Here is a 27266-nt window from a genome sequence, read left to right on the forward strand (position 1 = left end):
ATCAAACTAGTGTCTGTAAGACTTGGCAACAGTCTCACCCTTCAACATGACAGAGAGGAGCGCTTCCTGTTCCTTAATGGCACCGTCAGACCGTTATCATTCCCATGGGAATGGAAGGAATAAACACACATTTGTTGTCTTTCCTGCTAGATAACACACACATAGAACAGTGCAATGAAGTAATACTGCAATAGCCTCATGGTTTATAACTCAATGGCTGTCAGCACAATAATTTGGCTGCCTTATTCAAATCTTTCCATTAACCCTGCTCAGATTTCGGCTGTGCACGTCATTTTCATTTAGCACTGTCTGAGCAGCATCCAAGCTTCAGGCTAAAAGCCCAGTAAAATTTATAAGCCTACGTTGCCACGCTGATATACTGATATCTGCATCGAGAACAAGAGTACAGCTTTAGGTGTAGATCAGCAGAGCACTAACAGCTGAACTCAAAATGCTCCCAAAGACACAATGTTGCACACTTAGTATAGGATGAAGATGCTGATGTTTTTCTTTAATGCATTCATAAAAGAGTTTGAATGCAGTAAATCAACACGAGTTAAGATGAAACACTCTAATCCATTGCACAAGAAATGCATCAGTGTACGACATGTCAATAGTTTCTTTGATGAGTCTATAAATGTGGATAATGTTATGTTTGTGTGTTATAAGAAAAAGATTGTACATAAAATATATAAAGTTTAGTTTTGACAGATATTCCAGACATAAAATGATCCCATACATATCAATATCTATAAACCAGCCTTAATCTTTACGTCAAGGGCAATAAAAAGGCAGACTTGTGTCATTCAGATTTTATTGGTGTTACTCACCCAGCAGTGAAGAGACAAAGACGATGTTCATTGTGTTGAATGCCCAAAATTAGATTCTGTAATCCGTTATAAAAACGATGGAACTTGACAGTAATAAGACTTTGTAAGATTTCGACCGACCATTTGAGGAGGAACTGACTGCTACAGAAAACCCCCCAGACAGAGATGTGCATCTCGGTGGAGACATTTCCTTCCTTTGTCCACCAGTTACTGAGATAGGAGACGGCAGAACTCAAGGTCCGGCCGAAGGCAGAAGCCAAATCACAATAACAGCAGTTTACTATCAACAAGCAGTTTCACAGTTTTCTATAAAAAAAATTCGTTGCCAATTCCTCCTCTTCACTAACACCTAAAACGTGAATGTTTTTCACACCATATTCCAGATTGTCTTAATTAATTTCAGTGATGAAATCAATGTGTGCTTTTCACACTTTACTAGGGAATACATACATCATCTAGTTTGAGTCATTGGTTATGTTGTCATCCCGTCCCTTTAATTAAATTCTGTTCTGTTCCTGTATTTTCTGAAGGTGAAACGGGAGATTCATTTAATTTTATTCATTTTAATCTGATTGCAGAAAATGGTGTGACCCTCAGTCAGATATGTTTTAGCTCAGGAGAGTTCCGACTGCTCGTGAAGGTAAATGATTGTCAGTGTTTGCCAACTAAAGTTATAAGAGTTTATTATATGATCAGCGGATTTTTAGTATGAAAACGTTTGTTTGTTTGTTTGTTTTTACTTTGTTTTGTGGTGGTCTCTATAGAGATTACGTCAAAATTGTACCAGACGGTCACAGCAGTCGCTAACCTAAGTTCTCATTGACAAAACGTGAACACGCATCCGGTGCCTTTTTCAGGCTACAAATACATGATGTGCCTCTTTATCGCGTTCGATCCCCTCCTTCTCCTCATCGCCCCTTCCTCCTCCTCTCTTATACCCTCCCTCACTTTTCATCACGCCCATATATCCCAACCTCCCAGCATCCAGTGTTCCTTTCGGGGAAGCGCGCACAGGGCAGTAGGATGCTCCGCTGGAATGCCTGAGAGAGAGAGAGAGAGAGAGAGAGAGAGAGAGAGAGAGAGTCTGTCCATTTCACAGAAAAAGAGGAGAGCCATTCGGGAGGAGGAGGAGGGAGAACAGACATGGCTTCTAAAGAGATCTCTGCCTCTGGTTTCGTCAGCGTGTGCAAGGATATCGCAGGTGAGTAGAGACTCGGTTATTGTGTGTCTCGTTGCGGGTTGCAGCCGCGGTCACACGCGGGCGTGCGCGCCTTGGTTCCCGGGGATGCTTTTTCCTCCTCTCGCCTGTCGGAGGCTGCAGCCGAGCAGAGACGCAGCGGACGATCGTCACCACGAGCTGCGCCTTTACGCTGCCTTTGAACGCGTTTGCTTCTCGTGCATTTAGTTGATGTAAAGACGCATTATTTACAGCGCGGGGAGAAACACATGCTTTATACGCGCCTCTGGAGGGATCAGCTATTAAACAGCCCTGCAGCCATGGGCCAAAGAGGAAAAAGGGGCGTTAGACCTTATGCATTTCATCTTTTCAGTCCTGCAGCCTATAGTACCCAGCCTGAGAGCTACAGTGGTTGTGCGCGTGCATATGCGTATGCGTGCGTAAATGGAGAAGGGGCCGATAAAGACAGATGCTCTCTATATTTCTTGCCAATGCAAATGTCTGTGCAACACAAACCACACAGCGCACACAGCACGCACGCAACGTGCATGGACCAAAGACGCGCACGCCGCGCACGCGGCGCTCAGGGTACCCCCCCCCCTGCCTGCTGCTGTGTTAATTACTACAAATGTCTCTATTAGGCGCGCCGCGCTGATTAATCCAGCGTCTCCATCCGGTCACCTGCCGCGAGGTAGAGCCGCCCCCACCTGCCCTGCCTGCTCTGACTGACAGGTGGGGCACTAAGACCACCTTGTTGGCCCTTTTGGCCTGCAGACCTGTAACAAGGTCACCTGAATGATACTTCAGGCTGGATATGTTCTCTGATGGACGAAGGTTGTTGTCCAGCGTAGGATCAGTGTTTCCATATCTCGATCCCACAGACATCATAGAGGTTATATTCACTGATGGGATTGTTCCCTGCAGAACAGCATCAGTATCCCAGTCATTATTTTAATGTTCCAGTGGACAGATACGGCTGCTGTCTACACTTATAGTGGAAGCAGCAGGAAAAAATAAGAAAACTTCTTTGCAAATGAAATTTATTGCCAAATCAGTGGCTTGTAACCTATACTTCCATTTTCTTGTAGATAATTTGCAATCGTCTGCAAATCATACATGAACAGTTTATTTAGCTGTTTAAATAGAATTTGTTTTCACTAAATATCACAAAAATATTCATCCACTGAACAAAATCCCGAAGCTTCTGTTTTATCGAAAATATTTTGAGCTACCTGAGTCAACTTTTTTGTGCTTTTGTGTTTTACATTTTAGAGTTTGGGAATGGGACACTTCTGTAAATTTATGTCGGAGAAAAAAAACTTTGAGACTCTACTGCTAGAGTAAGTCAATGAAGGTTGGCACAGTGTCATCTGTTTTACATGCTAATTATGATCGATGCTATTCAGGGGATCTATTTATTAATCAGTAATCGGTAAAAATAGTATTGAATTGAATGTCCCACAACTCTGAAAAGGATAAGAAATAAAAACAGTGGCTGGATGAATTATTCTTTAATCTAATTTTGTTAACTAAAAATGGTTGATTTATGATTTATGCATAAAATCTTCTGTTGTTGCTGACAGACAATCTTGTTGGATCAAAAATGCAACATTTCTTTTGGAGCAGAAGTAAAAATGAGTATAAAAGAGAAATCTATAAATAGCATAGAACTTGAACGAATAGATTTAACCGCACTCTACCACATTGAGGTTTGCATAATATGCTGCTGAAAATATAGAAGCAGTCCGCTCCTTAAAGACAAAAGCTTGCTTTACCGTCTGTCGTGACTGTATCAACTCCCCTGCCAAAGCCTTCCTGGCTTCAATATCGATTTACTCATAAAGTTGTCAGTCGGGATGCTGTATACAGACACTGCAATGAGAACATAGAGGCGGAATTGTAAACTTCCTACCAGCAACTGTACGTTTCTGACATCGCATCTTCGTTGAGTGTTCGTAAGTCACTTGCATGGCAGGAAGGTGATGTCCTGCACGCGTGTCGGAGGTCCCAGCAGTGACCGTGATGCTGTTTGACAGGAACAGCTCTCAGCGAATCACAGACACTGAGACTCGCGTGTGTCATGCTGCTCCAGAGAGGAAGAGAAATGACACTGGAGCATCATATTGTGCACCATTTTGATGATGACACTAGAGCGAGTGTACCTCCACGCAGAACTTAGTGATGCGTATCGAAGGAGTCAGGCTGTGATTAATTGAAGCAGCTTCTAAATAAATGCTGCAGCATTTGAAGCATGAAACCCTTCAGTGCTTCAGTGTAACATGGACACGAGAGATTTGTAAATCCTTTAAAATCATCAGGAATTACGTAGATTAAAAGCACGTTAGGCGGCGTAGTGGGTAGTGCTGTCTCGTACTTGGTTTGAGTCCTATATCTGTGTGGCGTTTGTATGTTCTCCCCATGCCTGCTTTTGCACGTTTTATGAGCCTAATAAAGATTTGACTGTTGTGAGATGACAAGAAATAAGGTGAAAGGGAATAACAAGAACAAAGATCCATGACCAGTCGGTCATGATAAATGACCTGTGACAGGTTTTCACTCTTTTTTTCTTTACATTGCACAGAAAATACAGAAACCTGTGTCTGTCTGGAACATAGTGCCATCTAACAGGCAGCAGCATGCTTTGAAAAACGCTTAACTTGAAATATTTGTATGAATTGCTGTGAAACCTGCACCACTAATGGCCAGCAGAGAGTGTTTGCATGCATTACTCTAACAGACATCTATATGTCGTGGCTTTCATCCACAGAGCACATCAAGAAGATCGTCGATAAGTCATCCATCAAGTTTATTCTCGGCATAAAGCTCGACACTAAAGCTGGTAAAACAGAAGACAGGATCCTGGTGAGTTGCTGATCCAGCCTGTTCACTGTGGGCTGCGTTTAATGAGCCTCTGTGCTACAGTAACTCTGGGCTGCAGCTGTAAAGAAGCAGCTTAATCCTGCTACCTAAGCAGTCTGATACGTGCATCATGTATGAACAGCGCCTTTGATGCGAACTTCCACTGCATTCTTTATGGATCTCTGGCAGCAGAGGAAAAGGCTCTCTGCCATTTAACAGCAAAGAGTCCTCATTATGAGGTCACTGCTAACTAACGGCTGGGCCTGCCATTGGCAGCTTGGCGGGTGAATATTGGATAGGCGGTATCTGTGGGAGTAGCGGTCTGTGAGCCCCACTGCGGAGGGAGGCAGCGGGGGGGCTGAGCAGCCTGCAGCCTTTGATTCAGGGGTGCTTTCATCAGAGAATATGGAGCAGAGATGTGAGATCTCTATTTGAGTGAATGAAGCGCTCCAAAAACCGGGGCCTGGAGCCATGGACCCTAGATCAATGCCTGTGTTTGCTCGATTGGTATATATGACTGGCTCAATCCTCATGCACTTGGAAAGTGGGTTTTATTGATTGAGTGCTTCTATAAGTGCAGCAACCAAACCATACGTCTGTATTTTATTCTGCATCTGAGCACAGCTGTGCCAGTATGCATTCTAACCTGTTTTAAAAGACGATTGAATCCCATTGCAGACGACGACTGGGAGAGAGTATCTCCCAGTCACCAATGAAAGTCTTTAACTTTCATTGGCGTGTCTGTCAGATGCGTCTTTCCAATTCATCCCTTTCCAATCCCTGTCCCATTGACCGCTGCCTCTTAAAAGGAAGCGCTCTCGCTCCTGGCCGGTGTTCACAGAAGACACAAAGATAGACTGGAGTTTAATCAAAAGGGTTGTGTGTGTGTGTATGTGTGTGTCTGTGTGTGTGAATATTTTCTGGCTGTATTTCATAGTTTTAAATAGGGTTTAAAATTCTTCAAGGCCATGATCGGTCATTGTAGGTCACATGACCTGATCTCCCCTCACACAAAGGGTTAAATGAAGAGATTGTTTCTGATTCTGTACACCTGCTAACTGCTTTGCTTCCACTTAACTACCACCCATAACCCTGACTCGTCACTGACCTGTGATACACTCTTGTCTTGTTAATAACCGCCTTCACTTTTTGGCCACTCTCCACGCTCTTCTCAGTCACTCATGTCTCAAAGCACTTTTTGAGTGTGAACAACTCAAACAGCTCACACGCTGCAAAGGTTTAGGAGGCTGCCAGTGCGTTGTTCCGTCCAGACTTAAGCCCCTCTCTCCCAAAAACACAACAGTGTAGGGGAAGAACTGTAATTTCATTACCGCATTTCACCGGGGTGAGGCACATGGAGGCGGCCGGCTGTCTAGAGGGAATGTTTTAGCGGAGCCATCAGAGAGTAAATGATTGGGATTGACGGAGCAGAAGAGGAAAAGAGAAAGAGCAGAGGGCAGTGGAGAGCAGTCAGATGTCAAAGAATCACCACTCTTTGTTCTCCGTGATGGGCAGAGACACATTTTGTGTTTTTGTAAAAAAAAAAAACAATAAAGGATTAGTTTTATCCAAAAGCTACGTGACACAAATACTTACTCTCTGAGAGTAAGTGGTTGCAGTCTCAGAAATGCTCATGCAGTTAGAGATGCACAAACACGATCTCCGTTTGCTTTCAGATTGCCAGCCACGTCCAAATTCCCATCAACTTTGCATTGCACTCAAAAGGATCCCATGCAGTTTAGATTTCCGATGGGAATTTAAAAGAGGTAGCGTAGCAAAAATGCTAATTTTGCATCCCTGACCCGGAATAACAGACACTTCTGGAAGAGAAGCGCTTCCATTATTAACAAATATGGGCGGATCCTCCTTTTAATTTGTCACATTAAATATCCGGGGGGGGGGGGGATGCTGAATTACGAGAAACTATTGACTGTTGAGCCCAAAGCCACAGCGTCATAGTGTCTCAAATTAAATATATGAGCCACTTCCATGTTTGCCCACAGCAGACATAATGGAATACTAATGAGATTATATAAATGGGAATGTGATTAAAACATTGCAATGTGCCATTATGTTGTTGCCTGGCGCACAGTATGTTAATCTATTAATTCTGGATAACCTGTCTCTGACACAGAGAGCTTTTAGCTAGATCAATACAAGAATATTTCCATTTTAACGTTACCATGGAAACGCCTGGGCCTATATTCTCCTCATGTGGAGTGCAGTTGTGCATTGAACCTTTCTTTAATCTTGTTTCATTTTTGCTTTACCTTCCTTTTATAGGTCCTTACAACATGGCGTCTATATTTTCTGGTGCCAAAGTTTCCCGCTAAGGTAACCCCCCCCCCATGTCTCCCTATACTTTACTTTATGCATCTTGTCCCTCATCGTACAGTACCTGCTAAACTCTTTATCTTGTCAATTGTTTCTTTGCAAACAGGTAGAAACCACGTTTAACTTCCTGGAGATTCGAGCTCTTAATTCTCACCCTGAGAATCAGGTGAATTTGAGCATTAATTCTAAACTCTCCAAGCATTCCATTCCACTGCTACAGCTAATTGATTGTCTGCACAGTTGTGTAATGAAGTGGCTGCACAAATCCAATTTGAAGCCTTTCCTGAAGCAGCTTCAGCCAATTCACTGCTATGAATAAGTTCATAAGTTGTACAATTACTGAATGTATGTTCAGTTTGCATTTGATGTTGTTTTATCGTCTTAATTTCCCAGAACTGAAAGTCACGTCTTCAGGTTGACCCTCTTGTCCAACACAGAGCATAACTCTACATTTAGGACTGTAAATGATGGAAATACAACATCAAACTGAAAGCGTTTGATTTTTTTAATTATTTCAATATAAATGAAAGGATTAATGGAGACCAAGTAATCATTTTAGTCAGTGGATGATTTTTGTTCACTTTTAAATAGTTTCATTTGTGTTAGATTTACTTAAAGTTCAATTTTCTGCACAGGTCATTATCGACACGGACAAGTCCAGCTACTCCCTGAGGTTCGAGTCGCGTGAAAACCTCAACCATGTCGTCAGCCATATTAATTTCGCTCTATCCCGAATATTCAACAACTCCATATTTGCGTAAGTGTTACCGATCTCTCATTTGTACAGTAATAGATTAAAGAAGAATGACCTTATTCACCCAGTAACCATGAGATGAACGATTCCACCCAGCTTCCGTTTCTATTATCATTGCAGACCCTCCATCTGTCATTCAGACAGCGACCTTTCGGAGGGCAGCAGAAAGTATTCACCCAGCTCAGAGACTTCAGTGGAGACCCAGAGGGCCTGTGGTATGAGACACAATCACCAAACATGGAAGCACGTGCCAAGCGCACACGTGCAGTCTGACACACAAATACAAAGTGGGGTGCGTGCACACAATTTGGCAGACTCGAGAGGAAGTTGGCTGACACGCCTCACAAATGGTATCTCAGATGTTCTTTTAAAGTCCCTTTGTTGCGCAAATAAAAGGCCGATAATTTGGACAAACGCTTTCTGTGTGCATTTTCCTCTCTTCTCTCTTCTGCCGTTGCTGCAGGAAGCAGCTGCTCATGTTGTTTCTCTTGTTTCTTCGCCCCGCCCTCCTCTCTCAGGAGGCTTCTCAGAGACGTATTCTGCCCTGTGCGACTATAATGGCATCAGCTGCAAGGAGGAAGTGCAATGGGTAAGGGCTTTGGGAGTTGGTCGCTGCGAGTGCTTCTGAGTGTTACGTGCAGCGCTGTGCACAAATGTAGGTAGTCATGCGCCGGCAGCTGACAGGCTCATGGATGATGTTGCTCCTAGGATGTGGACACCATCTATCACTCCCAGGACAACCGAGAATTTAACCTGCTGGACTTCAGCCACCTGGACGGCAGGTGAGGGACCAATATATTACTATTACTCCCAATATATTGCTCCTCGTTGACATCACTTTGAATGATTTCAGGGATTTGGCGGTAATTGTCGCATCAATGGCATACAACACCTGGTTCACTAAGCTATACTGCAAAGACCTTCGTATAGTAAGTATAAAGCACTCTGGTATAATTTTGCTTTAAAAACAGGTGAAGAAATATGACTTTTTTTGCTTCTTCTTGAGGGGTCAGAGGTCACCGAGCAGGTCCTGCACACGGTCAGCAAATCCTCCAGTCTGGAGGAAATCACTCTGGAGAACGCAGGGTTGAAATCGTGAGTTTAAATAGCAACCACATCTTAGTTTCACCAGTTGAATCTTCACAAACGCTGTTTTCTCCTCATGCCAGCCTGTAAAGAAAGCTGAAAACGAAGGATCCAGTATTTTTAGGGGTCACCTCTATTAGATGCTAGAAGTCAGGGTATTTCAGGATTTGCTGCACAATTATTTTTGACCACTCCACCCCTGGTGAGTTGTCAAGGGCAACGCGAGATGTTGCACTGTGCCTTTAAATGCTGTCTGCGTTACAAACATGCTTTGTTTCTCTGGATCCACCTTAAAGAGACTTTCCACAAAAGATGTCAGCTGCTCTCTCAGAAAACCCTGCTTCTGTCATCCACTCCCTCAACTTGGCGCACAACTCCCTGGACAACCAAGGTGCAATTACAGATCATCAAAGGGTTGTGATTTAACTCATTGGCTGCCAGCCGCTTTCAGAGCGGAGAGCAGAGACTTCTTTTTTTTCTCTGTCGTAGCAGAATCAGGTTTAGTGAGCTGTGTGGCAGGTCTCCGGGGGGGGGATCTCTGTCATCTACTGATCTCTCGTCCCGCGGCCGTCTATGGTTGGAATCAAATTGACATCTATAGACATCAATGGCAGCCAGTGAATTACATTTCCTATGAAATTTCTTGTTTAATACCATTATTTATAAGATAAACCATAAAGGAATAACCAAATCAAACCGCTCGCTGGCAGGTGTGTCCAACTTAATCCAGCAGGTGTGTCGCCTCAGCAAGGGACTTCGTCTCCTCAACCTCTCCAAGACTTCACTTACCTCAAAAGGTTTGGCCCGTCCCTCTTTTCTCTCTCTCCCTATTTCCTCATCGAGTCCATTTCAGTAACATGAATAAAGTGCAAGCAGAGTTCCTGTTATGACAGTAAATCAGAATAACAGCTGGAAATCAGTCAAATGGTGTGCTTTTATGAAGCTGCAGCTGATGGAGCAGCGCGCCTCCTGCTACTGTCTCAGTTTACCATGTACTCTGGAGAATTTAAATATTACATTGAAGCAGGCAGATACTCTATCTACTGATACCTGCAGATGCCTATGAATAATATAAGGCTACAAAATATTTTAAAGCGTTCTCTTTCTGTCTTTTAATATTGTAACCCCCCCCCCCCCCTCTCTTCGTCTCCTGTGTTTTCCTACTCATCCATCTCTCTCCATCAGGAGTGGTGTCTCTCTCTCAGGCTCTGTGCTCCAGTGACGAGTACTCCAACTCCCTGCTGCACCTGGACCTGAGCAAGAATCCCGGTGTCCTCTCGGGGGAAGATTCCTCGGTCAGAGGGAACGCAATCCATCTGGAAACAGAAACACACGCTGCTCAGATTGTCTGCTACTTTTCAAACCCAATGCATTGTCTCTTTCTTTTTCTTTTTCTTTCCATTTCCAGAACTTATATCTCTTCTTGTCTCAGCCCAACTGCTTGGTACATTTGGATCTGTCAGGAACAGATTGCTCCGTGGACTCGGTGAGTGTCGCGTCGAGGCCCATCAAATGTTTATGTGCCCTGTTTAAAATACTCGTATCATGCTCAGCCCACCTTGACTCTCCCCACCTTATATTTCATGCAGCTATTTGGGGCTCTTTTGAGGGGGTGCTGTGCCGATCTTTCCTTTCTGAATCTTTCCAAAAATTCCTTCTCTCACAGGTTGGTCCTGTTCTTAAAGTACAAATTGATTCTCTCTGACATGTTTGTTTGTTTGTTTGTTTTTGCTGAAAAGAAGAGTTAGAATCATTAAAATGAGACATATTGCATCCCCCTTGTTAAAAAAAATATATTCTAATATGTAAATTTTTCGGATACTGCTGGATACGCGATCCCTCCTACTTGAGTGTGAATGCCATTCCATGTGTACTATACATGCACGTGATGTCTTGCAAGTATTCACCATATAATTCTGAACATTTGAACAGGATTAGTTTCCTAACTATTTATGATATCATGCCTGCAGGTCCACCTCTTACAATGAGAGACACTTTACACACAGTCATGAATGTGAATGCAGCCTTTCAGTGTCAGACTTTCAACATTTAAGATTTAAGCTCCAGCATTCAACTGTAGGAACAAGAGGAAAAAGCACATTTCTGACTGGAGGGGGACTATTACCCTAGTTAGCCCATTTACGTCAGATCTGACTGTATATCACTCTTATTTCACCTTAAAGGTTTCATCCTCCTTCTTTCATCATCCACACTCCCTCCGCTCCTCTTTCTCATTATCTCCATCTCTTGCTTAATGGGAAATCAGAAATGAGCTTTGTGGAATCGCTGGAACATTGTGTTTCTTCTCTGTGGTATGTCTGCTGCCGTTTAAAGCTCGAACTCCCTTCATTGCCTGCATAGATAAGACTTATGAATATTTAAGCGAGGGTATCCATCATTTGATCCAGCCCTATCCCTCTCCTTGCGCTGAACGGAATATTCACAGCATTTCTCATTCTGTGTCGGTGCACCATGCTCAAAACCTGCACTCGTGTTTATCCAATATGTCAACTGTGATGCTTCTTCTGTTCTGTGTGGCCAGTCTAAATCAATCCCAGAGAGAGGAGCCTCTTTCAGCCCTTGTTTTGTTATCCAACAGAAAAGTGAAGGACACGCTGCCGATGTTCCGTCACTTCTTTAGCTCAGCCTTCAGTCTCACTTATGTCAGCCTGGCCTCCATGAAGCTGCCCCCCGACGTCCTGAGGTGCGACCCACATTATTCTCCATTCAGATTTAGTTCTTTTTATCCACACTTCTCTGCAGAATCAAAGCGTATTGATGTCCTCCACTGCCCCTCCTTGTGTTTTATCATACTACTTCCTGTCTCCACAGGGCACTACTAACTGGGTTAACCTCCAATCCTCACATCAATGACCTTCATCTGGATATCAGTGGCTGTGAGGTAAGAGTTCCACTTCTACTGTGGATTCTGCTATTATTTAAAGGGCCAGTTCTCTTCATGCCGTTTAATGCCGTCGAGAATCATTATGTTATCTTGTTGAATCGACTGTGAGCTTGTGAAATATTCACAAATCATATCAGCGATTGTTGTTGATTTACTGTTGTGGAGAAACAAACACAAGCTTGTGAATGTACCTGGCAAGATTGATAGAGAAGTGAAACATCAACACAACATTGTGATTAGATCAAATTGATATTGTACGGTGGCGCAGTGGGTTGCAATGTTGCCTCACAGTAAGAAGGTTCCGGGTTTGTTTCCTTTCTGTGCAGAGTTTGTATATTCTCCCCGTGTCCACGTGGGTTTTCTCTGTGTTGTAAAAATCTGTGATATATATATAAATACACTGTATATATACGAAATGCAGAAAAACATTTGTGTGTCTTCAGCTGAGGTCTGCAGGAGCTGCTGTGATCCAGGAACTCTTCCCCAGAGTCACCTCTATCGCCACTCTGGATATCTCAGATAATGGTACATTGGCACATCTCAACACACATCAACACACACCAACACACACCAACACACCTCAACACACTCCGCTGTGACTTTCTGTCTCTAACAGCATATATTGGAGTGAGCTTTTAATGAATCAAGCAGTGTTGAGCTCTCTCTTTATATGTGTGTGTGTGTGTGTGCAGGTCTGGATGCAGACCTGCTCACAGTGTTGCCAGCCCTCTCCAGACACCTGTCTCTCAAACACCTTCATCTGGGCAAGAACTTTAACACCAAAAGCAGGTGCTGCCGGCATTCCATGTCACGCTTTACTGCGGTTATGTATTCATGTGTGGTCGTGTGTGAACAGGATGCGCGTGGGCACCACATATGCCCGATGGAATATGTGTGTCTGTGATTTAACTTCTGTTTTCGTAAGCAGTGACCGCTCCTCAGGCTGCACGCTCACTGGCAGCATGCTAATGACTCGAGCCAACTCAGCCAGCCTCATCTCTGTGTTTGTGTCTGCAGGGTTCTGGATGAAGTCCTGCAGAAGCTGGTTCAGCTCATACAGGAGGAAGAATGCGTGAGTTAGAACACAGACTGTAGCATGCCTGCACTGAGGTTGCTTCAGACAGGATATGGATCATCCACAGAGACACCTGCTGCATCATTTCTGCAATATAGAAAACACAAAAAACATGATAACTACAACTTTAACTTGATGTAAAAAATATTTGAGTTGCGTCAAATATATAAGAAGCACATTTTCAAGTCTTACACTTGCTGTTGATGTTCTGGGTTCTTGTTTTTGCATTAAGCTTCACTGTGGATCTACTGGAGCATTCATTTTACAGTTACTTTTTACAGTTTCCCTTGCTGGCTCAGCATCTACATCACTACATGTTGTAAATCATTCATGCATGCAGTATATAAAGGCGTTTTGGGGAGCTGTGGCATCCTTCTGAAGTAAATCCCATCCCTGCAATAAACTTTCTGAGCTTCTCTGCCCCTTCTCCTCTCTCCACTACTCAATTTTCCCATTTTTCTTTCTTTTGTAATTTATAATTCCGGGAAAAAAATGGATGCTTTTATAATCCTCATTTCTACATCCTTTCCCTCCGCTTCCCTGCTCTCTCTTTCTTCTGCAAGAATCTGCACGTTGCATCATCACCTCATTTTCGTTCACGAGTAATTTACGGTGACACATTCTCTCTAACTTACACTGAACTCCCCTTCATCGTTTCTTCCTCCTCTGCCTCTCCAGGCCCTGCAGTCTCTGTCGCTGACCGAGTCTCGCCTGCGCTCTCGATGCACCATGCTGGTAAACGCTCTGGGCAGCAACACCTGCCTGAGAAAGGTGGACCTGAGCGGAAACAACATGGAAGACATCGGAGCCAAGATGCTTAGCAAAGCTCTGCAGATCAACACAACGCTTAGGTGAAGGGAAAACTATTACACACATATAGATAGTTTTCTGTAGCAGCATAACTCCTGCTGTGTATGGAGGATTGTATTCAGTGAAACTCATGACATTGCCCTGCAGGAGTGTGACATGGGATCGCAACAACACCTCCGCAGCAGGATTTCTAGATGTGGCCCGGGCACTTGAACAGTAAGAGCATTAAAACATCTTATATACACAATACACAGTCTGTATATGCACACTAGAATGTAGTCAATGAGACTATATATATATATATATATATATCTGTTGCAAGATGAGTGTTTATTTTAATAAACCATGATAGATTTACATCCCATTTTAGAGGGTCGGAATATTGAAATTTACAACATGAGCCGAGCAAATTGTTGCTTTCCACATTGCTATCTTAAATGTTTCAGACCTATCTTTAGGCTATGAATGACATGGTTGCAGAAGATCAAAGTGTTACTCACTCTGTGCATGGAATAGCAGGGATATTTCGGGATGAGCTTTGTGGGGATATGAACCTTAACTAACCTTTGAGTCTGTAACCCACTTTATTTTCCTACTCCTTCAGTAACTCGACCTTTCCCCGGTCTCCGTTCCACTTCTGATTTCTCATCTTTCAGTAACTTCACCTTGCAGTACATGCCTCTACCTCTAAGCGACATCAGCCAGGCGTACCGCAGCGCCCCTGAGAGGACAGAGCAGGCACTGACCAAGGTTGGCATGGAAGCCATTGACGTACCAGAAATGAAACCTGGTTTGACTGGGAGATTCTATTCAATCTATCTGTTCTGTAACAGATCATGTTGTCAATGCATGTAAAAAACCAAATTTTTGCTCCAATTGTTTTTACATTTGAACCATTTAATTTTAAAGTAATTTGGAGTAATTCATTTTTTTACGAAGCTCAATGCAACACTGAAAGCTGGAGAATGTAAGATCAAAAATGATTTTTGTTCTGATTTTGGCCACCTCCTAATGGATTCATCTTTCTTAGCTGCTAATTGCGCCTCTATGCTTATCAATTACCTTTTCCATCTACTGTTGTCTACTGAACACAGCAGCATATTGTGATTTAAAAAAATTACTCTATGAGCACATTGAGAACATTGTACAAAGATAAACAATGAGCTGACACATAATATAAAGCAGCGCAGGGTGCATATCCAGGATGATAATTCTCTGCAGGCTCATCTACATGCAACATCCATCACATTGCTGCACTGCTTGCATCTCAACTGAATCTCACCTCCAGTTCCTGCTGAAGATCAAACAACCTTTGCTGACAGACCATTTTCTCTTTCACACACATTCAGGCTTCTGCCTTTGTTTTTTCTCACTGTTAAGCATTCACCATATAAGCGAAAAACATAAAAGCAATCACCTGAATTGGTGCTCCCCTGACTCAGTGTAATTATATTCTAAAGTTATGCACCATTACTCTCCAAATATGTGCATGTCTGAAAGTAGAGAGAAGAAATTTCCTTGCATGCCTGATGAAACCTCAAATTTCAAATCAATTAGGATTTTACATCTTGTGTAGTTTGAGCATGGCTTTATTCTCCTACAAGAAGGGTAGGATGTACAAGAAATAGGTTTTCATTTCTAAGAGAAGGTAATATATTCAAGATTGAGCTTTCTGCTTGTATAATATTAAATAGGAGCTTCTTCTCTGCCTTTATTTTGCTTCATGGCGCTCTATCTCCTCTGCAACAATCTGCATATCGCAGCATCACCTCATCTACACTGTTTTTTTGTTTCTCCTTCGTGGTTTGAAGGGTGGATCACACTCATGACTCTCGTCTTCCTCTTTGCTGCACAGATCCAGCGCGCCCTGGTAAGGAACAACCAGACCCAGCGCTTCTCTCAGAAGCAGGCTCTGCGGCTCCATCAAGGTTTGGTCACCAGCACTGCTGAGCAGGTAGCACTCATCTGTGTTCACCGTTTATGAGTGTCTTATTCATGTGTCAAAGCTTTTAACACTCCATTATTTGCCTGTCTCCAAGGTGATGGAGCGCCTCTGTGTGCGTGTGCAACAGCAGGTTTGTGTGTTACGAGGTGTCGGAGACATGGAGGAGATCCAAGCTGCTAAACAAGTGCTAAAAGAGGCCAGGAACTCTCGTGCTGTGAGTTGAAGCGCACTGCCGAAGAATATTAGAACGCTATCACTCAGAAAGTTTTAGGTTCGTTTGCCTTTTCAAGCTGTACCCCTCGCTGTGTGAGCTGGCTCATGTGCTGTCTGTGGACGGGCCGGTGCGACAGAGACTGGACTCTCTGGCTGGCGAACTCGCCAAAGCTGCAGACAAGGAGCTCCAGGTAGGAGCCTCACTTCGTCCCTATTCGTCAATCCTGGTGCCGATTTACTGATTTCATGGCATCTGTTGCAGGTTATCGTCGATTCGATGGTGGCTCTCTGCCGTGAGCTCTGCCCTTTATCTTCATCTGCGGCAGAGCGGCTGAGTCCTCCGCTTTCAGCCGTCTCAGAGCGCGTTTCCGTCCCTCGCTCTGCCATCCGGACGGCTCTGATGGAAAGGGCGGCGCAGGACATTCACAGAGCCTTAGAGTAAGAGAGGGATGTAGAGAAGGGAAAAGGGAGCGCAATGGTGGAGCGCTATCTGATGAGCAGGTTATTGATTTCAGCTCACTTTTGCCAAACCTCTTCCCGTCTGTCTCTCCCTCCCCTCCCACCCAATCTCCTGCAGAGAAGTCAAACTGTCGGTGGTTTCCTATCTCACCAACTCCATCGTCGATCAAATACTGCAGGAGCTCTACGCCACGCATAAGACACTGGTAAATGTAAAACACGATCTGTAAAGGAGACGATATGTCTGTGGCAAAGATAAAGATACAGAGCATGTTCTGTCTGTCTGTCTGTCTCTCTGTCTGTGGGTCTCAGACTCTGCAGGTGTCCCATCTCAAACACTGGGAGGGGTCTTGTGAGGAGGGGACAGGCTGGCGGTATAACAGACACAGAGACTCTCTGGACATCACAGACGAGGAGCTCAGCACCAGCATAGTAAGTATGAATAGAGCTGCTGTCCATCTGTCCATCAGTCCATCTGTCCTTCTGTGTCTCAGCTGCTGCTGAGTCTCACCATTCTGTCATATTTTTAAATAACTTCGTTTATCAAATATAACTCCTCTGGACTATTTGATATTTATTGTCATAAATAGTGTCATTTATGTACTTTTGTGAACGCTTTTATTTTGTGCTCTGTTTTTCTGCACAGTTTACATGTATGTGATTGACAGGTTGGTCGTCCTGCGCTGTTGTTTTGCTCCATTATCTCCACACCTGATCCTATCTTGCTTTTTGGTCTTACAGGCTGTTTTTGGAGTTTTATTGCATAATAATAATTTAATAACTCAACTGGTTGTTTTTTATTGCCTACATATCAAATGAAAATGATGACTCTACTCTTTCACCCTATTAATCACACCAGCCCAAAGGAAACTGTCTCATTCTGGGCAAACCTTTGACTAATAGATGGATTTCCCTCTCAGGTCTGACTTTTGAAACATCACACCGATTTTCTTGATCGGAAGGTCAGAATTTGAATATACATAACTCCTCCTCTGGAGGCATTTCAATAACACTTTGATGGATGATGTTTCTTCAGTCCAATTGTGTCTTGGCCTTTAGAAGCCTTTTACTGATGACTTGATTAAAGCAAAAGATTTCAAGTCTAAATTTTTACTCCATAACTCCAACTGGCACAAATCAAATAAAGCTGATACATGATATCCCTGGTCTAAAAGTAACGGACACATTTCACAATGTTGATTTAATTGCTCCTTTACTCAGACTGTACCAGATAGACCACAAGCATTGTGATCATTTCTCAATCATTTTTCATGCATTTCCAAAAATTCTTGATATCGTGATTGGGCACTTTGAATTTCCAGTCCCTTCCCGTTTTTTTTTTTCCCACCCCATTTCTCATAAAGTCTTCATACAACCTCATAAAAAATTTATGTGTTTCTTCAATACTGAGAAATGTGAAACTTAAATGAATCTATTTAACATCACAGGGCTGCTGTGAAACAAGCTGAGTGGACAGTCACACGTGAAACTAACTATAATGTTGCTTGGAAATCATGTTTTTCAGTGTTACCGCAGACAGATCTTTCTCATCAGGAGAGCTTCGTCACAAAATCTTATCAAACTATGCATTTTGTTTATATTGGTTGTATTGGGAAATCACTGTTGGTGGAACTTGAATAATATACATTTTAAACCTATTGATGGCGGAAATCACTGAGTCTTTGCTATGACTAGTATTTTCTGGATTCAAATGCATGCAAACATGCTCACAATAACGGTATTAATATTTTAGTTTACCATAGTATGAAGCTGAAATGTGGTACTTGGTGTCAGTATTGTGTTGATGGATCTTCTAACTATCAAATGATTAACCAGTCATGGCTAAAGACTTCCCCAGTCTACTCTCTATGGGTAAAACCAAGTCCTTTGTCTTGTGGGGTACATGGATCGGAACCGAAACGCCTTTCTTTTTGTCTTCCAGGACACAATAGCCATTAAGAAGCACAGCTCGAGAACAAGACGGATACGGCCTGTCTCCACCAGGCTGAGTCAGTACTGCTGCTCCTGTTATCCTCCTCTTTCCCTGTTTCCCTTCTTTTCTGACCCCATAGCTTTGTCAGGGGGCTCCATTGATCAGTTAATTGATCTGAGAAGTACTATTGCAGTTTATATAGCAGAACAGTTGAAAGCTGGCAGACTCCCTAGAAATCCCTCGTCTTCATCCTTAGTGATTATCTATAATCCTTCCGTTGCTCCTCACTTGTATCAGGTCTGTGTGATGACTCCAGCTCCTCCCCGCCTCCCTCCGTGCCATCATACTCCTCACCACTATCCCGGTCAGCATCCTGGGAGGGCCTGTCGGAGCTGCCAACACAGGGTCTACCTCTCCATCATGCGACGCGGGTTCGGCCGAGGCCACCACGGAGGCACAAAGGAGGGCACATCCCTGCCGAGGTGGGGAGACGGGTTTGACGCGGACACGTTGCAGCATGTGATGTTATCTAAATGGCATGCAGTAATCAATGAATGCTATCCATTGCATCTACATATTGATCCAGCTCTACATCAGCCATTTAATTTCCGAATGGTCATGTCTGCTGGCAGTGACTCCTGTCTTTGAGATAATCCATACAGTGGTACTGGATTATGTTGCCCTTCTGAAGCCAGTGTAATCCATTTGTTTTATTCCATGCAGAACATTCACAAATGAAAACCAGTGAAACTGAACTGACCTCCTTTTCACTCTGAGTATGTGTGTGTGTGTGCAGCCTTGCAGTGAAAATGGAGGAATAAGCCCTCTTGATGATGGACTCCCAGATTTCTACACTAAAAGGGTTCTGCCTGACAGGTTGGAGTCTCTATAATCGCTTCCCACAGAATATCTCCTTCATTTCAACCAAAACTCAGATTTATTTTCAAAGCAGCCTGCAAGTTTTCAAGTCAAGCTCCCACCTGATGAGCATTTATTATAATCCATTTATATTACAAGATGAATTTAACTCATCTTCAGATTCCATCGCAGGGTCGCCTCTAAATCGTCGTAGCAAGGTAAAGCATCTGTGAGCAGAAACTGTTTTGAACGTTGTTTAATGGGTGTAACCTGCTGAAACGCTACCGTCTACAAGAAGAGGAAGATGTTGTTTATCTTCTCGGTTTCACTTTGCAAAAAATATGTAATATGAATAATAATAATAGTCTCGTCACTGAGAGAATTGTTCATGCATTGCAATGCATTGCAATGTTCACTGACATGTAACTAGTATGAACTGTTCCAGTGAGTAAAAAACAATGAGACACAATGAAGGAAACAGTGTGACTACACGAATTACACTTTTACAATAAAACCAATTAAGAGTAATAAATACTTCAGTTGAAATATGAGAATGTAGCAGTGGTTGATGGGCTAGATGAGAATGAATTCTTATTTTCATAAGAATTAATGTACCTTTGCACAATAACATAATCAAAACCATTATATAAATACTTAGTAAAAAGCATTAAAAAAATGTGCATTCCCAACAGAATAAATCATTGATTATTTATTCACATCATTCCTGAGGCATTACCGCTTCCCTTATTGCTTATCCTATTTCACATAAGTGTGTTTGTGTGTCTGTGACCAGCGTGCCATCTGTATTTGAAGTAATTCCATGTGGAGGTTGGGTTTATTTGGAACATCCCGCCTGCTGGTTTTACATTCAGAGCCGATTGAGTCTGCTTTCCATGATCTGATGTGAAAAATTGATTTTGATTAATGGCGCGGGAGCCGGCTGTTTGAGGTTGGGTGAGAAAAAAAGAGGATTGATTAGTTGGGTTCTGTGTGCGATTGAATAAAGGAGTCTGTCTGTATGTCTATTGATCAGATATTCCTGTGGTGGATGTCAGTGAGATTATTTTAGACAGCCTTTTTTTTTTTTTTAATGAATGCTTTGTTTTATGACATTCATACAAAAAAATATTCAACAAAAACGTCTAAAACCCCCCGGTGTCACCGTTCAACATACATGTTTAGATCAATCAATCAATCAGATCAATCTTCCTTCACTGCAGATCATCAGGTGAAGTCATTGCTTTCAATATGATTACACAGGTAATGAAAAAAAAAGTTCATTGTTAAGCAAAATGTGTAGCCTAGCAACAGTCCAATATACCCGCAAAAAAAGCAGTACAAATATGGATTTCTCTGACAAATCATTGAACTCTTGAGAGAGCAGACTGATGCTGACGTTTACCCTGTCTAACCTCTTTCAGTCAACTCGCCTCCCTGCACAAAGCTCACTCACTCAGGAGGAAGAAGAGGAGAAACATGCTGGCCATCTTTGGTTTCCGTAGGAATCGAAACCAAACTTCATCCAATCAGGCGGTGGAGTCTGAGGCAGAGATCTACGGAGACGGGTGTCACACTGTTTGTACAGCACCCACAGGGTTTGTATTTGTACACACACGCACACACACACACAAGTAGGTACTCCACTTTTAGATATAACCCTGAAATAGACGTGCACATATGATGCACTGGATAACAATGCACTATGACAAGTCTTTCCTTACATTTTCTGCTCCGCAGCTTTCCAAGTTTTTTGCAGGTTCTCACATGCACAATGATAAGCTGCACTGAGCTACGCGGTGGCTAATAGAAGCCACCGTGCATGCACAGATGTAGATGACGGCCGGTGGCTCTGATTCAAAGTCATGAGATTAGAATTGAAAACACTACATGCACGTGCATCTTAGCATAGCATCTTAGCTTTTTATTCAGTATGGAAACATCAGCAGGCTAACGTCATCGGTTTCCTCCGACTCGCAGGGCAGCCACAGAGAACGTATACACACTCCTTCAGCCTCCGAGATCCACTGCCAGAGCTGGAACCCCCAACGAAGGGACTAACGGGAAAATATACAATCACCAGGGGAAAAATACTCTTGTTTTGAGTCCGCCGCCAGTGCAGGGCATCCCTCACCCAGGCATGGGAGGAAGCAAACACCCATTTTATTCTCCCAGAGAGGTACAGTCAGTGTGATCCACTACTTTGACTTTACTTGAAGTATGCCTCGGTGTAATATTTTGTTCTGCCTTCTCTTGTCTTTTGATAGAAACCTGACATAGATGCAGTGTTTGAGGAGCCGGCAGAGTCAGACAAGTACTGGGTGGACGATAAGCAGAGGACAACGGGGGCGGTGCATGCAGACAAGCTGCGGACGGAGCAGAGGCAGGGTGATCAACATGCCGAGAAACACGCAGACAGGCAGAGGTTTGATAACAAGCTGCAAGAGGTAAATCTTGGCGAGGCCTGGACAACAGACAGGCACTGGACTGAGAGCAGACACTTGGACAAACATGTGGACAGACAGTGGACAGTTGACAGACACACGCAGCGGCAGATTGACAGAAAGATAGAAAGACAGTGGATGGGTGGCAGGCAGTTAGACAGGTCATGGTCAGACAGCAGGCCGACGGACCTGCAGGTGGACCATCAGTGGACTGAGAGCAGACATCTGAGCAAGAAGCCAGATAGACAAGCGCAGGTGCTTCATTTGGCACAAAGGCCGCTGCCACCGTATCCATCGGACAGGACGCCGTCACCAAAACAGGAAACAAACCTGCTTAAAAGCACAGAGGCAGCAGCTGCAGACACGCAGGGAGACAGACAAGCAAGCCCCGATGGCCACAGAGGGGTTGCGGAAGGATCGAGGAGCAGTGGAGGAAGTCGAGTTGCTCTGTGTTCATCAAAACCAGAACCTCCTCCCCAAAGCAGCAAACCAAACCTGTCCAAACTGAGGCAGAGGAACCGACTGGAGAGCTCAGAGGCTTTACCAGGTGCTTTACTTTCAACCCTCTTTATTATATGCTGCATGTCGATAAAGGAGACTTTAATGCCCTGAGCCTCAGTGGGCATTCAAACCATGCTGCTTGGTAACAATGGCTTCTTTTTCAATCAGGTACCGAAGAGGAAGGGGAAACAGAGAATGACGTTTTAAAGATGGAAAAGAAAGAGAGAGAGAAAAGAAGAGACACAGAGGGTCAGCCTCCTCCGATCCCAGAAAAGGTCTGTGTTTCAGAGCCACGCTCGTTTTGATGTGTACGATTGTTTGTAAAGCAATCTGCAGTATTCACACATTCATCAACGCTAATGTAATAATTGTCTTTGTCGTTTTGATTTGTTCATGTTTTCTGTTCTGATAAAAAAAAAAAAACAGCCAAAGACGCCCTCATTTGTGAGTTTCCAAAAAGAATCAGCCAATGAGAGGAACTTGCCTCCTCCTCCGGCGCCGCCTCCTTGTAAAGCCATGCATGGGTTACCAGACAGGGCTGCAAGTCAAGGTAACTTGTCTACTTTATTGTTTTTAACAGGCAACAGTTTTTTCACCTGGAAAGTACTTTTCATTCCATTTTGGCAAAACTCTCGATTTTCCCGCTGGCCTCCACTCCAAAGGTCGTGAACTCTGAATAGCATGAGATTGCACTTACAAGTGGCTAAAATGAGCTTCCTTCATCGTGTATGCAAAGGATTGTTATTAACTCATTTGTCTTTGATAAATATTCAGGCGAAGAAGGCCTGAGGCTCCAGGCACCAGCGAAGCCACAGAGAAATAGAAAGGCCATGTCTTGTGACGCAGGTACAATTGGTCCTTCCCGCATCACAAGAATCTGACGTTATTCAACAGTCTGTTAAGCGATATATTTCTATTTTTCTATTTGCGTTGTCATGTTTGCTGATCTGTTTGTTAAGTGTCTGTATATAACTGTGAATTTGTGTTTTCTGTCCTCACTGAACTCAGGCACTGACAGGGAAAGCCCTAATAACATTGAGAAGCCCCCAAATCGCAAACCCCCCGTGAAAAAACCTAGACTGCCCCAAAACAGAAATAAGTCACTGGACCTGTCGGGTACATGTCTCTCTGTTTTTATTTACGTGTTTATATGTGTAATCCAACGCCACAACATGTTACCATTGTAGAGCATATCCATTTAATAAACATATACAGTGATAATTCATTAGATATTTTTCCGTGTTTCCACACGTTGTGGTCTCTCCTTGAGTATATACTAGTACTGATCAGACACAGTATTTCCCAACCACTGATCATGTCATCTTCCTCTTTACAGACAGCTTCAACTCAGCCCCTGGTCACAGCGAGCTGTTGTGATGCCTGAGACGTTCACCTGGCGCTGTCAGGCCGATGCGTTGTCATGACAACTGTGGGAGCAAGAGAAAAATGTCTTACTGTGCATCATGACAGACATCATGAGGCATCGGTCACTCGCTTCAGTTCATCCACTCGCTCTCCTTAACGTCTCTTTCCTCCCTCTTCATCCTGTTTCCGTCTTTACTTTTCTCTCATGTGGAAACCCACTCAAATATTTTTGTGGCTGCAGTATTTTAACAGTATTTGCTACTTGAGAAAACCCAAATGATCCTTGTTTCTTTGTGTTGGTGGATGGTGGGCTGATTGTTCCAGCATTGTGGCTTTTGATAGAAATTAGAATGTGATTTCTTAAATCTGCAATGCATTTTTGACTGCTGAAGTTGATTGCCTTGGTTGACACTTGAAAATATGTTGCTTCTTATCAGATGAAACTTGTTATTTATATCTAGTTTTGATTTCAGGAAGTGAAAGGTAATATATTTTATACAAATAAATATTATGTATGAGCATTCTCACTGTATGAATAAAATCCCAATATAAAACAGCTGTATCTCATTCTTAAACAATGTTGCCTATAGACAATATGTGTATTTCCTGTGCAACACCTACAATTAAATTGCTTTAAAGGCATTGCTTCTGCAGAGCTAAAGTATCTTAATGTCAAAAATGGAATACATTAATATTTATTTGTGAAAGGTGGAACTTGTAGTGAGAAACCAACATTCATCCTCTCATTTTATGGAGCTTTATAGCAGTATAATGTTCTGGATTTAGTGTCACAATTGTTTTTGATATATTCTTACAAATCTTAAAGACAGTATTTCACAGTAACAACCATCCAATTCACTAATCTGATTTCCATAATCACAGGTGAATGCAAAATAAACTTCCTGACTTCAAACGGTGCCCTTCTCTAGCTGTCATGGCAACCTCGTGTATCCTGAAAGTCAAAGAAGCCAAAAACAGCAGGGGGCGACTGTTCCTAACAAATGAGGCAGCCGCTGAAAAACACCCAGATGATGTGCAGCGCAGCAGTCTGGAGGTTGTCAGTAGCAACCATGCTTTGACCTTTTTTCTAACAACGCTGTAAAGAGTCAGATATGAGTCAATACGGCTTCTGAGGGAGAAAATCTTTACAATTCGGTGACGTGGAGATGAACAGAGTCAGGGGGTTCTAATCATTACACGGCCTCTGGGGAACCTTCAAGAAGGTTTTTCAGTTCACTAAGGCAAATTATTGTGTACACCGGATATTAAAAATGTGTTGCTTTTTAAGCATCTGCTGTAGATGCAAACACAGCTCTCTCTCTCTCTGTCAGGTCAGTTTATTCCAGACTGATTTAACCATTCAGACCTATCTTTTCTAATGAATGACATTTATTCACATTTACATTTTAATCACATTTACATTTTTACAAAAACTGACTTTGTATCCTGACTCATTCCCACTCGATGCTGCAGAAAGTTGGGCCTTGAGCATTTAAAACTGTGACGTAAATGCTAGATAACTTAACTTTTTCTATTTCTAAAAAAACTTTTGAACCATGAAAATATATTTGTACTTCTGCATATTAAGTTTCATATTCTGCTGTTCCGTTCATTGATATTCCCTATGCAACCAGTGCAACGTTGTGTTTTTTTGATAGACACTACTTCATGGTACAGTTTGGTTTGACTGTGTTACATACAGCTGAAAACACATCACACAGGAGGCACCAGAACACGTCCTACACTTATCATCGTTCTGCTGCAGTTACTAAGCAACGTGATCACATAAAGGCCAAGGGAAGAGAGGAGTCAGAGAGAGAACATGTGTGGGTAGAGGAAAAAAATGCATGAAAATAAAATGATGCAGGCAGTCCAAAGCAAAGTGGACTCGAGAAGCACTCGGAGAGCGCAGACCTCCGCCAAGCGGCTCATTCCCCTCATAATTAGATTCACACCGTCTACATTCTGATCTGGATCATCATCAAAAGTTTATACATTGTTCTTGGTGTCTTTATACGCCAACCATGAAAAGTAAAAGTGAATCAGAGTTTATGTGTATTTTTAACTGATTTAAATGGGGGTTTCAAGTTCAACCTCATTCTGGATCAGATCCAGAAGACATTTTACATGATAGTTCATATTGGACGCCTTTATGACTGTAATTTTTGGCGAGTGAATTAAATGCATATTTTATTTCATCAAGATCCATCCAGCAGGTTTTCTGTAATCCTGATAACAACTGCAACCCCCAAATCTAAACCCTTTACTCCACATGTGTCAAATTCAAGGCCTGATATTTTTCCTTATTTATTATTTAATATTATTGCCTTGAATAAGTTTTAATATTGATCGATGAAGTAGTGTAGTTTTCTTAACCTGCTGAAATGAAAGGATTTATGTTATAATAACAGCAATAATCTATCCATAGATGTTTACTATATATACAGTTGAATATGAAATGTTTGTAACTTAAGTAGTGAACTGATTAAACGGAAGGCAAACTTCAGCACTGGACAGCTCCATATGTAGCCGGCTACATTTTTAAAAAAGTGATATAAAAACGTAATATTTTATTGCAATTACTGTGGCAGCTAAAGAGTTAAATAAAACAAATAATAGTTATTTAACAGCATATTAAGGAGTAGTTACATTTATTTTACATTAAATAACATTACATTTAGTTGAAGGTTTTTACTGTGTTACGGTTTACATTTGGCCTTTGGGGGGCAACGATAATGCTAAAGTGGCCCTTGGAGAAAATGAGTTTGACACCCCTGCTTTACTCGGTTGAGGGATGACCCGCTGTGTGTCAGGAAAGGCAATGATGACTCGTGTTCACTTCATGTAAGAAAGATACCAAAACTAGATCTACTTTTACACATAACATCACTCAAAAAAAGCCTTTCAATGTTTTTTTTTATCTCTACCTCGACGCTGTTGGCGCATGAACAAGCTGTGAAAATCTATTTGCATGTAGCTGCTCACACGAGGCCTGCTTCTATGATATTCACAGCACAGCAGTTTCGGGGGAAATGACAGCAGAAAGCAAACAAACATGAGCAGCAATGTCATTTAATGCAATTACATCTAAATCTACTAATGTATTTCAGCTAGGTCGTCATGGGAACCATCTTCCTAACGGGTGGCCCAGCAGCCTGTGTGTTGGGCAGACCTGTTCAAACGGCATCAGTCACATTTGAGTGTAAGCCAATCAACACGTACACACAGCCTGCAGAGTCGCTGGTCATGACTAGTCAGGATTATGAAACTGTGATATTACAACAGTTGTAAGGAAGTTATGTAAGGTCATCCAGCTCTTTTGCTAAAAAAATGTGTGCCATCACAGTGAAGCAACGGCAATTTGCAGGGAAAGCAGCAAAAAGTATTAAACATTAAAATTTCCAGCATGCTGGGTGTTGTTGTAGCGTACAGTGTAGGATAGTCCAGCAAGAGGATGCATCATAGTTTATGTTTAACCTGAAATGGCAGGTTTTTACGGAAGCTCTTGTTACCTTGGATTCCTTTCTACTTGTGTAAATGTGATTAACTGAGCCCAGGTTTTGACACGAGAGTTTAAGTGTAAGAATAGAAACCTTTTTATTCGTGACTTTGAAATGCTTGAGGATTGTAACTTGAATGACATTCTCTATTCTAAGAACGGAGGTGCCTTTCAGCAGCTTCATTCTCCTGCAATTAGTTGGCAAAGCCAATGTTAACATAT

At 42.6% G+C, this 27266-nt stretch overlaps 1 protein-coding gene across 1 annotated transcript; it reads left to right on the forward strand.

Moving 5' to 3' along the window:
- The first annotated feature begins 1973 nt into the window (after positions 1-1973).
- LOC137899243 (capping protein, Arp2/3 and myosin-I linker protein 3-like) lies at positions 1974-23557 on the forward strand. The gene is made up of 40 exons (XM_068743269.1): positions 1974-2031; positions 4775-4869; positions 7150-7200; positions 7307-7366; positions 7836-7957; positions 8075-8169; positions 8473-8543; positions 8663-8736; positions 8808-8883; positions 8961-9049; positions 9337-9431; positions 9751-9837; positions 10226-10335; positions 10449-10526; positions 10630-10706; positions 11640-11744; positions 11873-11942; positions 12389-12470; positions 12638-12734; positions 12963-13017; positions 13699-13871; positions 13978-14046; positions 14487-14580; positions 15686-15784; positions 15870-15989; positions 16066-16179; positions 16251-16426; positions 16566-16653; positions 16760-16879; positions 18390-18456; positions 18678-18862; positions 19177-19256; positions 20660-20833; positions 21216-21414; positions 21503-22226; positions 22349-22455; positions 22607-22730; positions 22955-23026; positions 23189-23296; positions 23517-23557. Exons 1-40 carry the CDS (start codon positions 1974-1976, stop codon positions 23555-23557), a joined length of 4581 nt encoding a protein of 1526 aa, XP_068599370.1.
- The last annotated feature ends 3709 nt before the right edge of the window (positions 23558-27266 follow it).

This window comes from Brachionichthys hirsutus, chromosome 9, assembly GCF_040956055.1.
Source record: "Brachionichthys hirsutus isolate HB-005 chromosome 9, CSIRO-AGI_Bhir_v1, whole genome shotgun sequence".
NCBI classification, from domain to species: Eukaryota; Metazoa; Chordata; class Actinopteri; order Lophiiformes; family Brachionichthyidae; genus Brachionichthys; species Brachionichthys hirsutus.